Raw genomic sequence first — 14,146 nt, 5'->3', positions numbered from 1 at the left:
TAGAATGGCCATTTCTAGGAAACCTTTCAACTGGTCTTCGTTATATTTTATAGTTTTTTCCAAATTATTTACCTTCTGACTCTTTCCAGCTTTCAAAAGAGGGTCATTGATCTCATCTAAAAACAAATGCTCTGTAAGACTACTAATGTACAGTATTGTCATTGCTACTTTGTATTACTTATCTTTCCATTCAAACCTTTCCATATTTGTATTCCAGTCTCTTATTCAAATCAATGCATGGTTGCTAGGGTGATTTACTACCTAGTAACCAGATTGGTGACATTGCAAACTGGAGAGCTGCTGAATAAAATGCTAAATAACTCAAAAACTACAAATAATAAAAAATTCAAACCAATTGCAAATTGTCGCAGAATATTTCTACATTATACTGAAAGTTAACTCAAAGGCGAACATCCCCTTTAAATCTGCTTAAAATCATTTAAGATAGTTTTGACTCCAACATAGCTTTAAGATATCTTAGTTAGGGTCAGATACACAAGATATTGTTTTATTATTAAAGAGAAAACAGAAAGATTTTTTTTTAAAAATTCTACCCTGTTTAAAATGACTGCATGGGAGATGACCTTCCTATAATTCAGAATTTTCTAAATATCAAGTTTCTGTATGAGACCTCATACCTGTTCTAATAAGCTCTTAATGTGAGTGCATGTCACTGGAACTAGGAGCCTGTAATATCTGATAATTTTTGGTCAATTGGTCAATATTTCTGCATTTTAAGAAATGTTAGAAAACTGTAGAAATGCTTTGCCATTAGCTAGGGTTTATGCTAGTTAATGTTAAGTAGAAGGTTCTGTCTTGTTACTGTAGATAAAGCCACTCGGGTCAGAAGTGAAGAACTCTTAGTTTAAATATAACACTATGGGAAAGAATTGAATTTCAGGAATTTTTACATGGACTTCCAGATTATAATTCTCTTATCTATATATATAATTATTAGAGATTGTAGACACAGTGCTAGCATTTTCACTGTCTTGCTTTTTTTCTAGAAAGGAATTCTGTTAAGAAAGGGTTATCCAGCACCAAATATAGGAAAGAATATTTTGAAAAAGTAGGTCAGTTTATTCAGCTTGCAGTTTTCTGACAAATATTCAATAGCTGTGCCATGTATGTCTGTACATAGTCAATCACTATTGTTCTGGAAATTATATGCACCATAAAGGCAATGAGAACGTTCACCTTAATGACTCTACAAATAGAAATAACTTTGCTGAGCTCACCCAAGTTTCATGGTTTTTACACATTTAGACAATAGAAACCTTCCATGGTGTAAAAGCACAATAGACATCTCACTGCAAATTATTTTAGTGTTCATGAAATAAAAAAAAAAATTTCCAGCAATATTCCCATCACATTAGTCTTATACTGTCTTAATTGTATTATTATTAGTCTTATATGATATTATTATTAGGCTTATACTTAGGCTTATACTTAATTTATAGCAAACAGCAAAAAGTGACGTTTACAATTTTATTTACAAAACAAACAGGATTATGATACAAGATCATAGTGATATTGACAGGGATACACTCTTAATGTACTGATACTGTGATGACAGCAGGATGGTTGACTATACAGTAGATCAATATTACTGTACAATGAACATGTAGCATACGTTGTTATAGACATCCATTGCTTGTTTGCATTTCCCTTTCATGTTCTTCATCATTGAATTAAGAGGAGAGGACACACTTCCAAAGCAGACAAGGCAGCAGGCCCTTCTTGTTGGTGTCCTCCTTAAAGAAAACAATCTGTCTCTGGAGAAGTCTCAATGTAACAGGTGCCCCCCTGTTCGAAGGGTGCTGAAAAGAGATCTCAGACAAGATAAGACAGCTGCCTGACAATGTTACCCAATATATATATATATATATATATATATATATATATATATATATATATATATATATATCCGCTGAATGACAAGATAAATGTACATTGGTGAGCCTGAAGAGATTTTATACTATACACACAATATATCCTTAATTTAATGTAAAAGAACCATCAAAACAATGATAGATATTACTACATGTTACTTTATATAAATATTGCTGAGAGGTTTTGCCTTTTGTCCACTATTTCACTGCCAGCATTTAATAAGCCAAACACTGCAAAAAGAAAGATGTTAACATCATTGGCAAATAATTACAATGTTCCTTTATTTTAACAAATGGAGACACTTTTCAAAGCAAAATAAGATACAATTTAGTCATTGGAAAAACAAAAAATCTTAAAGTGTGAAATATATATATATATATATATATATATATATATATATATATATATATATATATATATATATATATATATATATATATATATATATATATATATATACTTTTCTTATTCCAATGAGATCTGCACTCTCAAGTTTTATTCAATTAAAAAATGTTTTATTCCAAAGCTACCGACTATATATATATATATATATATATATATACAATGCTCACACTAGTGTATACATACAGTCTTTATCTTTGGAATAAAACTTTTTTAATTGAATAAGACATGAGAGTGCAGATCTCATTGGAATACGAATATATATATATATATATATATATATATATATATATATATATATATATATATATATATATATATTATTCACACTTTAATATGACTTTTTGTTTTTCCAATGACTAAATTGTATCTTAATTTGCTTTGAAAAGTGTATAGTCAGTAGGGTGGTACAACGCTTACTAGTTTCATACCTGGGTGCTCGGTAAAGTAATATGTAGTGCAGAAATGACCAGCAACACCAGGATTTTTCACTAAAATCCTGTTGTTGCTGGTCATTTCTGCAATATATATATATATATATATATATATATATATATATATATATATATATATATATATATATATATATATATCTCTCTCTACTGTGGAGTGTAGTCATATATGCCAGTTATTATGCCCTAAAATACAGCAAACACTACAGATGGAGACATTATCTTTGCTTATTTTAACTCAGTCTGTGCTAAGACAGAAATAAATATCAACATGCCAGTTAATATAAGAAATCCTATTTTACTTCACACAGGAACAACCATATGAGCGTTCAGTCGAACCGCCTATAAATTACTCTGTACTGACATCCATTAAATGACTTTTCCTAGTGCCCAAAGCAGTCAGAGGAGATGTCCATGTTATGAAAAACTTTTATGAGAAGGGAATTCACTTTAGCCCATTATCCATAAAGTCTTCTAAAAAATAATAATTACACTAACAAATCGTCTACATGTTATGTACATGTGTGTGTATGTATAAATCAAGATTATTTGGTGGAGTATGATTTTACTGATTGTTCAGCTCTGTTTCAGGGGTTGTAATCTTTGTAAAAACATGAATGAACTGAGACCGAATAAGGAAAAGAAGTAAGGTTGTGCAGAATCGCAGCGCTCTGCATAAGAAGTTGGGAGATAGGAGCAAATCCCATTGCCACAGCGCCCTCTCCCAGACTAGAGATGGAAGTTTACGGAGTCTGACATTTGTGCTGTTCCTTGTTATTCCGATCGGCGCTGTTCGCAGTCATTTCTCAACGCAAACAAATTCTTCCCTAATTTGGTTTTCTAAACTGCTTCACCACTAAGGTTATATATGGCATATTTATATTTTTTTGTGTTGTGGGCAGGTTAGACGCTAAAATGTTTAATAGTAAGGGTAGTTGTTTTATAATAACGGCATAGGAATCCAATCTTTACTAAAAAGGCACTGGATAAATTATAGGCGAATTTCGGTTGAAAGCTATATTTAAGACATAAAAAAACTAAACTTAAGCCACGCAAAGCCTTGGGATAGCGGGCGATAGCGCACAGATATAAGCAGACACTTCAAATGATTGTCTACTGTAAAAAGTACGTTTGTAGGATCGGCAACATTGGAATTGAATGTTTCATATACATCTTTTACTGCTTGTGTGTTTTACTGAGGAGCCTCAGAAGCAGAATAAATCGTTATTTAATATCCTTTTATGTAAAGCGAGATATCTTGCTACGGGACATTAGTATAATAAGGCATCGTCACATTATCTGTGCCCCGCTGTTCATTTACTCTTGTGAGTGCCTATTTAATATACTAGCTACAGTGTCTCTTACCTGATATATCTGAATTTTTATTAATATCCTTATTTCCTAATTTCCAAACTTTGAATTAATACAAGTTGAGCCAATACAATATTCCTGAACTAGGTTTTAATCCCGAAAAATAATTGATAAAAAAATCACCAGGCGCCCATATTTCACCCAGAAAGAAAGGTATTTATTTTACTGTTACCTGCCTGATTTAGGTGAATTCAATATAAATTCGGAATGAAGGACTAAGTAACAAAAATAATGCAGTGAAATGTCCGCCTACTGTACAATATCATTGTTATATTTGTACTGAGAATGTATGGTGTAGCATTAATTTTTGTACTGGAAATCTAGATGTAAATATGTAAATATATGTAAAGGTAAAATGTAAATATATTTCCCATTTTTTACATCGAAAATGTTTACCCCCAAATAATTAACGGCGCATTAACTTGCACAGACGCCATTCACCCTATATTATAGTGTATTGTTAATTTCCAAATGTCTCTCTCATTTTGATGTAGATTTAATATATATATATATATATATATATATATATATATATATATATATATATATATATATATATATATATATATATATATATATGGTCAAAAAGCATATATCTATCTATCTTTCTTTCTTTTATATTCTATCAGGCAGTGGTCAATAACAGGATCAGACAGTCATCTATATATCTTTATTAGTTTGTAAACCACCTAAAACAAAGCAACAAATATTCTGTAGAGTGCGGGTCTATATGAGTCAGAAAAAGAGTAAAGTGATTCCCAGACACCTTGTGACAGTAGCATTTTCCTAATTACATACAGTACAATCACTGACATAATGTAAACAAAACCATGGGCTGCATCACGAATTATTAAAGAGGAGGTACGGCTGGTAACCCAAGCTCCCGGAAAATTACTCACCATTACTTTTCTACACAGTTTCACATTTTACATGTAAAAAAAACTAATTGCGATTCTAAATGCTAGTTTAATAGCTGTAGAATTCAAAAGCATATTTTTATTTTCTAGAACTGTCATTAACAATTAATTAGGAACAGAGGAAAATATATATTAGATGCAACTTGGTAACAACTAGGATTGTTAGTCAGATAATATGGACACTACTGATCCTATCACAGAATAACTTTAATATCAATTAACGGTCCAGGGTATTGTAAATCTGATGCTAATTATGGTTATGGTTAGTTATATTATTAGAACTAATGCTCTGCACCCGAATTTCATTTCTTGGTGATACTGTGCTGGCAAATAGGGTCATATTTGCTGGAAGTACAGGTCCCTATGGACTCCTATTTTTAGAACAGTGTGCCCCCTACAGGTCAAATGGTAGATCAGCCTTCGTAGAAACCTGTCTCCATGGGAGGAAATATTTGCAGGCGCCTAGTGTTTTTCTTTTTATGCATTTTGAAACGCCATTAAAGAAAAAAACAGGCTCTTATGATTCTAGCTAATTGGGGTTGTTGATAATGTAAATGATAATAGCTCAGCATCACCTACACAGATAAAGATCAGAAGTGAGGCGATATGCCTATACCTTTTGGAAAAAAATACTACATAAGAAACCAAACAAGTAATTCACTCAGTTCTACAGAAAATGCAAATAAGCAGTACAATACACCATGCTCTAATATGACTCAAATTTAAATATACACTGGAGTTGTTACAGTGAAGATTTGTATGGCTCAGGTAATATTTTACCTAAGAATTTAATATGTATGTATATAGTGTATAAGAAGTGCGTAAGAGGTAATACTAGATTTATATATGTGAGTCCCAATTATAGAGACGCAGTCGGGGGTGAACAGAAGCTCGATATTTTAATACCATTAAACTAGAGCTTATTGTTTTCAATAAAACAATAATGAAAGATATACTGATGCCCGGACAAATGTTATTAAACAGGCAGTTCTATAGAAGCAGAAAAAAACGTGTTGTTTGAGCCAGTAGCTGTAAACGTGCATAGGGCTAGCAGGCGCAGCAAGTTAAACAGCTGCGATCCTACCCCTGCGTTCGCTCCCCGGCTAATGCACAGCCAGGAGAATTACTTACATTACAGGAGCCTGCAGCCTCCCTTCCTCGCTTACAAATAAGGAAGGGGCGGAGTAAGGGCGGGGCCCTCAGGATATGTTGATGAGGCGGCGATGATGGACAGCTGAGTTTTCCAATGACCCTCTGAAAACTCAGGCTTTGCTTCTTCCCTCTGCTACCGGCTTCTCCCACTTTATACAAACCGGTTCCACTCAATAAGCAGCGAACTCCTCCCTGCCTGAAAAAAAAGTCCATCCTGGCAGCAGGCGCTGGGGGAGCTGGCTGACTGCGGGAGCTCCATATGCAGCAGCCACTTTCTTGAGCACCTTGATCACTCTCCTCTGCTTCTCCTTCCTGTGCGCCTCTCTCCAGCTCATGATCTGCTTCTCCCCTCCATCACCCCTCTGCGCTAATTCTCTGATTGGATTTCTACCTATCCATGATCACACAGAGAGCAGATTGATCTGCGGCTGGTGGGTGCCCCAGAGGGGAGGGGTGGAGGCAGAACACTTTTATTTCCTTGCATGAGTGAGGACAGAAGCGAGAAGGCACAGCTGAGAGAGAATAAGGGCAGAAAACACTGTCGTTATTGACCTGCCCCCTCCCCTTTTCACCCTGATCCGTGTAACTCAGTCAGCCCCGGCGATTCTGTGCTTCTGCTAACGGAGCTACCATGTCCTATCCTCAGGGTTACCTGTACCAGCCTCCCGGCTCACTAGCTCTCTACTCCTGCCCGGCGTACGGGGCTTCAGCGCTGGCCGCCCCCAGGAGCGAGGAGCTGGCCAGGTCATCGTCCGGCTCCGCCTTCAGCCCTTACCCGGGATCGGCTGCCTTCAGCGCCCAAGCGGCCACGGGCTTCAGCAGCCCCCTCCAGTACTCCAGCGACCCGACCGGATTCCCTTCTTACATGGTAAGAGCTCGCTGCGACATTTCCCCAACTTCTCTGCCAGTCCCTGCCCCTTTCTTTTTAGGTTGGTTGTTTCCAGGTCCCTTTGTGTTTTTTTAACCCCCGTGCCCCCCCACATTACAACTTTCCCGCTGCTGCCCCATCTAAATTTCACTTGTCTGTCTCCCCTTGTGTTTCTGGTCTCCTTTCTATAACTCTCCCTTCTGTAGTCCTTTTATTGCCGATTTCTTATTATTTTTGTGCCGGCGTTTCCCACCCTCCCCGGGGCTGCCCTCTCTCTCCCACACAGCTCTGCCTATTAGCGATCCCCACATTATCCTGACTTTTAGAACCGTGACATTTTAATTCACTTAGCAATCTCTGGCAAATCTTTAAATCACAACTCAGCATTTATGGTTATAAATGTAAAATGTGTGTTGTATGTGGTTATGTGCGAAATGTATTTATATATTGTTTGGTCATGTTAGTTTGATATGAAAGTAACTGCTATGTAGATAAGAATATATATTTTATTGTTACAGACTGTAATATTTTTGAAAAGACTTCAGTGATTCCCAGGCTCTGGCGTGACACTGTTTCACGCCTACTGTACAAACTACGCTTCACAAATAGCGATCGCTCTATTTATTTCCACACATTGCAGAGGGATACGAACAGTTTAAGTACATTATGATAATAACAAACGGGTTCAGATCACTCCAGGCTTTTGCAACTTATCAAGTTACTCACATGGTATCTTAAACTTTCCTCCATTATGCAGGCTTAAATAAAGGCAATTTAAACGTTAAATAGCGAATTAAAATGCAAATTGCATGGCATTTGAACAATCCGAAGTCATGCATATCTTCTGATTTGCAAATTGGATTTACAATGCATTAGATCAGTGAATTGCTCAGAGCTGCTATTGTTTTATTTACGAGCCAGGAATAAAAGAGTTCCTCCTTCAGAAAAGGCGGAATCACTACTACCTGTAGATCCTTATAGAATATATATGTCAGTCTCATTTGTCTAATGATCTTTTATTTTTAAAAGGCACCAAGCAGACACTAGCATTATAAGCACCAGGGAATTACTTACATTTAACACAATGGCAGCAGCTGTGCCCTGGTAGTCAGACGTCATCAATAGAACGAGGTGATGATAATGGTATTAATGGTGATGTTCATGATGATAAAGTAATATGTTCTAAAAAAAACACATATTTTATCATCATGAACATCTTCATTATAACCATTACCATGTGTTCTAAAAAAACACATTTAGATATAATACGGAGTCGGGGAAATATCGGCCTTATATAGTATAAAGAAATATTAGATACCATTAGAGTAGTGCGTTGATTAATAGCTCACCCACTCAACCTTTTCATTTTATTTGTCTAAAGGGATCTCCTTATGATGCCCACGCCGCTGGTATGACTGGGGCCCTCAGTTATCACCCCTATGGAAGTGCGGCTTATCCCTACCAACTTAATGACCCTGCATACAGAAAAAACGCAACCAGGGACGCTACAGCCACCCTGAAAGCCTGGTTGCAGGAGCACAGGAAGAACCCGTACCCCACCAAGGGAGAGAAGATCATGCTGGCCATAATCACCAAGATGACCCTCACCCAGGTCTCCACGTGGTTTGCCAATGCCAGAAGGAGGCTAAAAAAGGAGAATAAAATGACCTGGGCTCCCAGGAACAAAAGCGACGATGAAGATGACGATGAAGGCGATGGGGAAAGGGTTAAAGAAGAACAATCGGAAAAGGCCCAAGACAGTAACGAGACATCAGCAGAGGACGAAGGTGAGTTGTGGATAAATCCCCGATGAACTTTGCACAGAGTAGGCCAGGGCCCCCACATGCACTAAATGGTGCCCGAGTGCAAACCAATGTCCACTTATTGGTCTGACCCTATAAATCACTTGTAAAGAGTTATTTATTCAGAGTAGTGTTCTCTACAGTCATACATCAACCAAATGCAAAGAATACGCTTCCCCAAGCACATGTACATGAGTTGTATATTCCATTGATTTCAATAACGTGTATTTGTATTGTGCTGTACAGAGATCAAATTTTAACTTGATGGATGATTGTTTTTCTTTGTTCAACTTTAATTACCATGTAACTATGAAACTATCTAACTATCTATTGCCTAAATGCATTCACACATACATATATACTATATTGATTATATTAATGAATAGTCATAGATAAAGAAAGGTGTGTCTTCATACAGGTATATATTATTTTTAATGATAGTTCCATAGGTCCGTATTATGATTATGGCAGCTATTTATTATTTGGGATTATTTTTTTAAATATTGTAAACATTTCTTTCTTTTTTTTTTTTTATTTCTTGTCTTTTAGGTATCAGTTTACACGTTGACTCCCTGACAGATCACTCTTGTTCGGCTGATTCCGATGGAGAGAAGTTGCCTTGTCGGGCCGCCGACCATCTTTGCGAATCGGGGTCCGAATCTAAAGAGAAATATGAGGATGAGGAAGATGATGGTGATGAGGAAGACAGGGTGCTGCCAGTTAAACCTGCAACCTCATCCCCACTCACTGGAGTGGAAGCCCCGATCCTCAATCGCCAACAGGAGGGAAGTCCAAGAAACTCCAATAAGACCAATTTGGACAATGGGATGTCTTCAAGTTCGCAGACACCAGCCAGCAAACCAAAACTGTGGTCATTAGCTGAAATAGCCACCTCGGATCACAAGCATCCTAACCTGGGTTCTGTCTTATCTTCAGCCACTTCATCGTCTGCAGCTCACAATCCCAGCTACCCCTCTTCTTCTCTTCTAGGGAGACACATATATTATACATCGCCTTTTTATAGCAATTATACGAACTATGGGAATTTCAATGCTCTCCAAAGCCAAGGGATTCTGCGATATAGTTCAACGGCAATGACTGCTAATGAAGGACTAAATCAGACTGTACTAAGCACCAGTTCCATGCACAAACACACCAGTGACTCTGTAAGAACGGCCAGCAACCAGCTAGATCAGCACTACAGGCCCACAAACTATGAATCGAAAAAAGGTAGGCTTATTCTTCAATGCCACTGTTCCATTCCCTTAGCTGCCAAGTACAATAGAGGGGGGGGGGTTAACCCCTTCAGGCTTGTGGAAGCCTGCAATCTCACAGGCTCTGTGGCATACATGAGAATATGTAATGAAAGGGATTGGAAATTAGGGTGTTAATTGTGAAATGAAATGCTGGGTAGTAAATAATTATCACACATTTATTTATATCATTTAAAATGCACAGATGCAAAATTAAATTAAACTAAAACGTTAAAAAAAACACGTTCATAATATTTTATAACTCAGTGCAGTGTGTTTGCAGTGTTGTGTACCCTGGTATTACGTTTATCGAAACCTTAGTATTTAATGTAGCCTTGATACCTCCTGGCTGTGAATTTAGCTCATTTGAGAATTGGAACACATAATCTATTTAGCTGCCTGTGTCCTGTGACTAACTGACGGTTATATTTTGACAGATCCCAGTGAAGTCTGCACAGTAGGAGTACAACCATACCCATAGATGTGCAGTCAGACAGCAATGCAAGTAAGTGAGACCATCGTCTATTGCCTTGCTCATGTGGGACCTGATCCAAGATTTATTAGGCATTTATCAACGCCCCGATTGTTCATTACTTACCGTGCTATATAGTTCTTGGTTAAAATGAAGGTTCACATCTGACCTTTTTTTCTATTTCCGTCTATAACCATGCAGGATAGATAGATAGATAGATAGATAGATAGATAGATAGATAGATAGATAGATAGATAGATAGATAGATAGATAGATAGATAGATAGAAACTGTTGTTATAGTTGTTCCAAGACGAATATATTATTGCTTGAGAGATGGCTCTATTCTGTGCAATAGTTTAATTTAACCAATTTTATTTCAATTATGATTGCTGTATGTTAGGTAGCCAGAATGAATGCTTTTTATTAATTTATTTTTATGGAACATTAATTGAATTGTGTGACTAAAGGATTTTCAGTGATTTGGTTTATTCCTTGATTCACAGGTAGATGTCACAATTGGTTTGAAAAAAAGTCTGCAAGCCATCACCTCTTCCCCTGCTATTAAGTATTACAAATATCTAAATCCGGATCACATTCTGTGCCACTGTAGAAACGAAGATCAACAGAACACCATTAAAGCTCCATATATTTTTTAATTACAAAGAGATCTCCCTTGGACATATGTGACATTATTCGTATAGTATAGTTACCCCAATCTTGTGACCCTCTGCAAACAATGATCTGTTTTCTCAGGATATCTTGACCTGATCACTTGATTGCCACGATATGTATTCAATAGGTGTGATAGAATTAATTGTGAAGAATGGAGAGAAGAAAATATTTGTGAAAGATGTATACAATAGAGACCATTATTCCTAAATGAGCAACTGGAGTACTTAAAATATCGGATTAAAAGGAAACAAAAAAAAGTGTAAGGGAAAAAAACATAGATTTGATATTTATTTTTGTAATGATGACATTAAAGCTTATAGTAATTTATGCAAGTTGTATTGCAAAGAAATTCCCGAACTTGTTTTTGTAAATAAATTTCGCCTGGTTTTTATTTGAAAACAAAATATGACAGCAATCTATTCTTTTGGTTGTCTCTGAGAATTCCTACCTAATTTATATCGCTTATTGTAAATAAAAAGAAATTAGTCTGGAAAAAGTTGTTTCTGTACTACAGTCTCTCCTGTCTACTTTTCAGAGGTTTACATTTCTGTGTATGACACACATAAACACAAATACATTTATTATGGACCCAAATATAATAACCATTTTAACAATAAGTAATTATACCCTCAAAGGAAATTATTCCATATATGGCATATAGGAATAGTATTACTGTGGCTGTTTTAGCAAACGGATTATAAACTATTCATAAAGTAAGATTCTGGCAGAGACCCCATAATCTAAGGGTGTTCTTTCATTCAGTGAAATCGCAGGAGTGGTAATGTGTTGTTAAAAGCAGAAAGAGAGCAATCATTTGTTTCACACAAAGATAAATTGAGTGAATATTGCATGCCGCAATACAACAAGAATAATAGCCTCTTAAATTGGCCTTTAATCAATCATACACTTATTTTTTTCAAGAACCTCATCATGATTAATACTGTTCCACCATGCGGTCATTATTAGAGCCCAGCGGGGGAGATCCTGTATGCTTTTAGTAGCTTTGGAATGGTCAGTTGGGGTTCATTACGGACTGATATTGAACGATTTATAAAATCTTGTCTAAACATCTGCCAGTTCAGATAGGCCGGTGAGTGTGAAGATGGGAAATTACTAGGCCAGTTGATATTGACAAACAGATCTCTCTCCAGTGACTTTTTGTGCAGTGAAATAAGTGGCCTGTTTGCTCCGGTCTTGTTACAAAGGGCATATGATTGCGATATTTCAGACTTCTGCTGCCAGGCCCATCGTATTTTTAACAGGATAAAAAGCCTGTTGGTCAAGGTTCAGAAAAGACATTTTCTGCTGTCTCTAGTTCTTGTGGGGAATAGGATTTATTGGCTTTTTATGTGAACAAATGACTTTTAAATGACATTCCTTGATGGTTGTCATTAGATCACTAATTTCATTGTAAATGGTTTGTGAAGGAAACCAAACTATTCCTATAGTAAAACACGATTTACATAAATGAAGATTGTATTTAAATGTCATAAGGTGGTCAGAATGAATTTGGCTTTTTTAATAGACAACAGGCAACAGAACATTATTTCCAAAACTTAAACGATTCTATTGTTTATATTCCCTATGTCGCTGTATCACATATAGTTTTATCTGTCACCTATGATTTTCGACCGTGCCAAACACCTCAGAGAAGGATAGAAAAATAAGTAAAACAACTTCTCGGACATACATTTTTTAATTACCATTTATAATCTGTTCTACCGTTTAACTGTATTGTATCTTCTTATATTACAAAACCAAACGCTTATGGTTTATGCAAGCTTAAGTATACAAATAATTTCCTTTTCTATAAGCTACGTGAACCCCTCTCCTCTCATACACACATACACACACACACACACATACACACACACATTTTGTAAAGATATGAATCCCATTAGCAATTAGATACACAATATATACAATATCTCTATTAATTGCAAAATGGTTTCAAAACGCTTTATTTTTTTCAACATTTATTTGCCCCTAGTTTGTATTTTGTATCGGATAAACAAATCATGTTTTATTTCCCAAGAGAAAACACAGGGGTTTGCCAGGCTGGGGCCCTCGGGAGCCCATATCTCAGGTGGGATCCTAGCACGAGTAGTGCAGAAAGGACCTGGAAATCTTCCCTCATTTAGCAGTTTTTGGCAATGTACACTAGGATTTCCGTACCACCATCACATTGCAGCTTTTGTCCTCTGGAGAAGATCTATTGTTTGGGCAAAGCTGCGCACCGGTTGTCTCTGGAACCTGAAAGCATCCCACCTTTGTCTGAACGAAGACTTTTAAATACTGATCGATGAACTTAACTGGCACGCGCTGTTCTGGAGGGCACATTAGCTAGGAGTGCGAAAATCAGCCTGTTCTAACCATTGCAGCTTTACCACAGTGTCGTGAGGGAAGGACAAGTGAAGTCAGACAGCATTCACAATAAAGAGGGAACAGCAGCTATTTAACTGGAAGACAGCAACATATTTTGTGTGATTAAGCATGTGTGCATGAAAATACAGGGCATAGGGAAGTGAATATCTATCTATCTATCTATCTATCTATCTATCTATCTATCTATCTTTATTCAAATATATATTATAGTTCTGATTATAGTTCTGATTATTGGCAGGCATCAGCAGTTGTAGGTAGCTCAGTCATTGCAGGCCTGGGTCCTGAGAACCAATATGTAGAGGAGTGCAATGGCTGTGTGGGACGTGAATTATAAGGCTGTGCGTGCGTACCTGTATGTCTGATATATATATATATATATATATATATATATATATATATATATATATATATATATATATATATATATATATATATAGGTGTGCTCTCGGGAAAACAAGTATGTGAGTCTGTGTGTATGTATGTGAATGAGTACTAGTAGCGTTTTG

The 14,146-nt window shown here is 36.4% G+C and overlaps 1 protein-coding gene and 1 long non-coding RNA gene across 2 annotated transcripts; one reads left to right on the top strand and one right to left on the bottom strand.

Moving 5' to 3' along the window:
- Window positions 1-1,059: 1,059 nt before the first annotated feature.
- Window positions 1,060-6,305, bottom strand: LOC108719038. Its single transcript, XR_001936141.2, has 2 exons — window positions 6,167-6,305; window positions 1,060-1,820 (listed from the first exon to the last, which is right to left on the bottom strand). It is a non-coding gene; the product is annotated as an uncharacterized LOC108719038 (long non-coding RNA).
- A 143-nt stretch (window positions 6,306-6,448) lies between these two features.
- Window positions 6,449-11,763, top strand: irx2.L (iroquois homeobox 2 L homeolog). The gene is made up of 5 exons (NM_001085766.1): window positions 6,449-7,055; window positions 8,437-8,842; window positions 9,407-10,087; window positions 10,548-10,615; window positions 11,087-11,763. Exons 1-4 carry the CDS (start codon window positions 6,819-6,821, stop codon window positions 10,589-10,591), a joined length of 1,368 nt encoding a protein of 455 aa, NP_001079235.1. The 5' UTR covers window positions 6,449-6,818; the 3' UTR covers window positions 10,592-10,615; window positions 11,087-11,763.
- The last annotated feature ends 2,383 nt before the right edge of the window (window positions 11,764-14,146 follow it).

Source organism: Xenopus laevis, chromosome 6L (assembly GCF_017654675.1).
Source record: "Xenopus laevis strain J_2021 chromosome 6L, Xenopus_laevis_v10.1, whole genome shotgun sequence".
Classification (NCBI taxonomy): Eukaryota; Metazoa; Chordata; class Amphibia; order Anura; family Pipidae; genus Xenopus; species Xenopus laevis.
Note: the sequence above shows the minus strand (reverse complement) of the source record. Positions and strands in the feature narration are given on the sequence as shown.

What these genes read in the sequence shown, in the direction of transcription:
- irx2.L (NM_001085766.1), top strand. Translation starts at nt 6,819, where the DNA reads ATGTCCTATCCTCAGGGTTACCTGTACCAGCCTCCCGGCTCACTAGCT. An exon ending in CCGGATTCCCTTCTTACATG is followed by an intron (nt 7,056 to 8,436) that starts GTAAGAGCTCGC and finishes ATTTGTCTAAAG; the next exon opens with GGATCTCCTTATGATGCCCA. An exon ending in GACATCAGCAGAGGACGAAG is followed by an intron (nt 8,843 to 9,406) that starts GTGAGTTGTGGA and finishes CTTGTCTTTTAG; the next exon opens with GTATCAGTTTACACGTTGAC.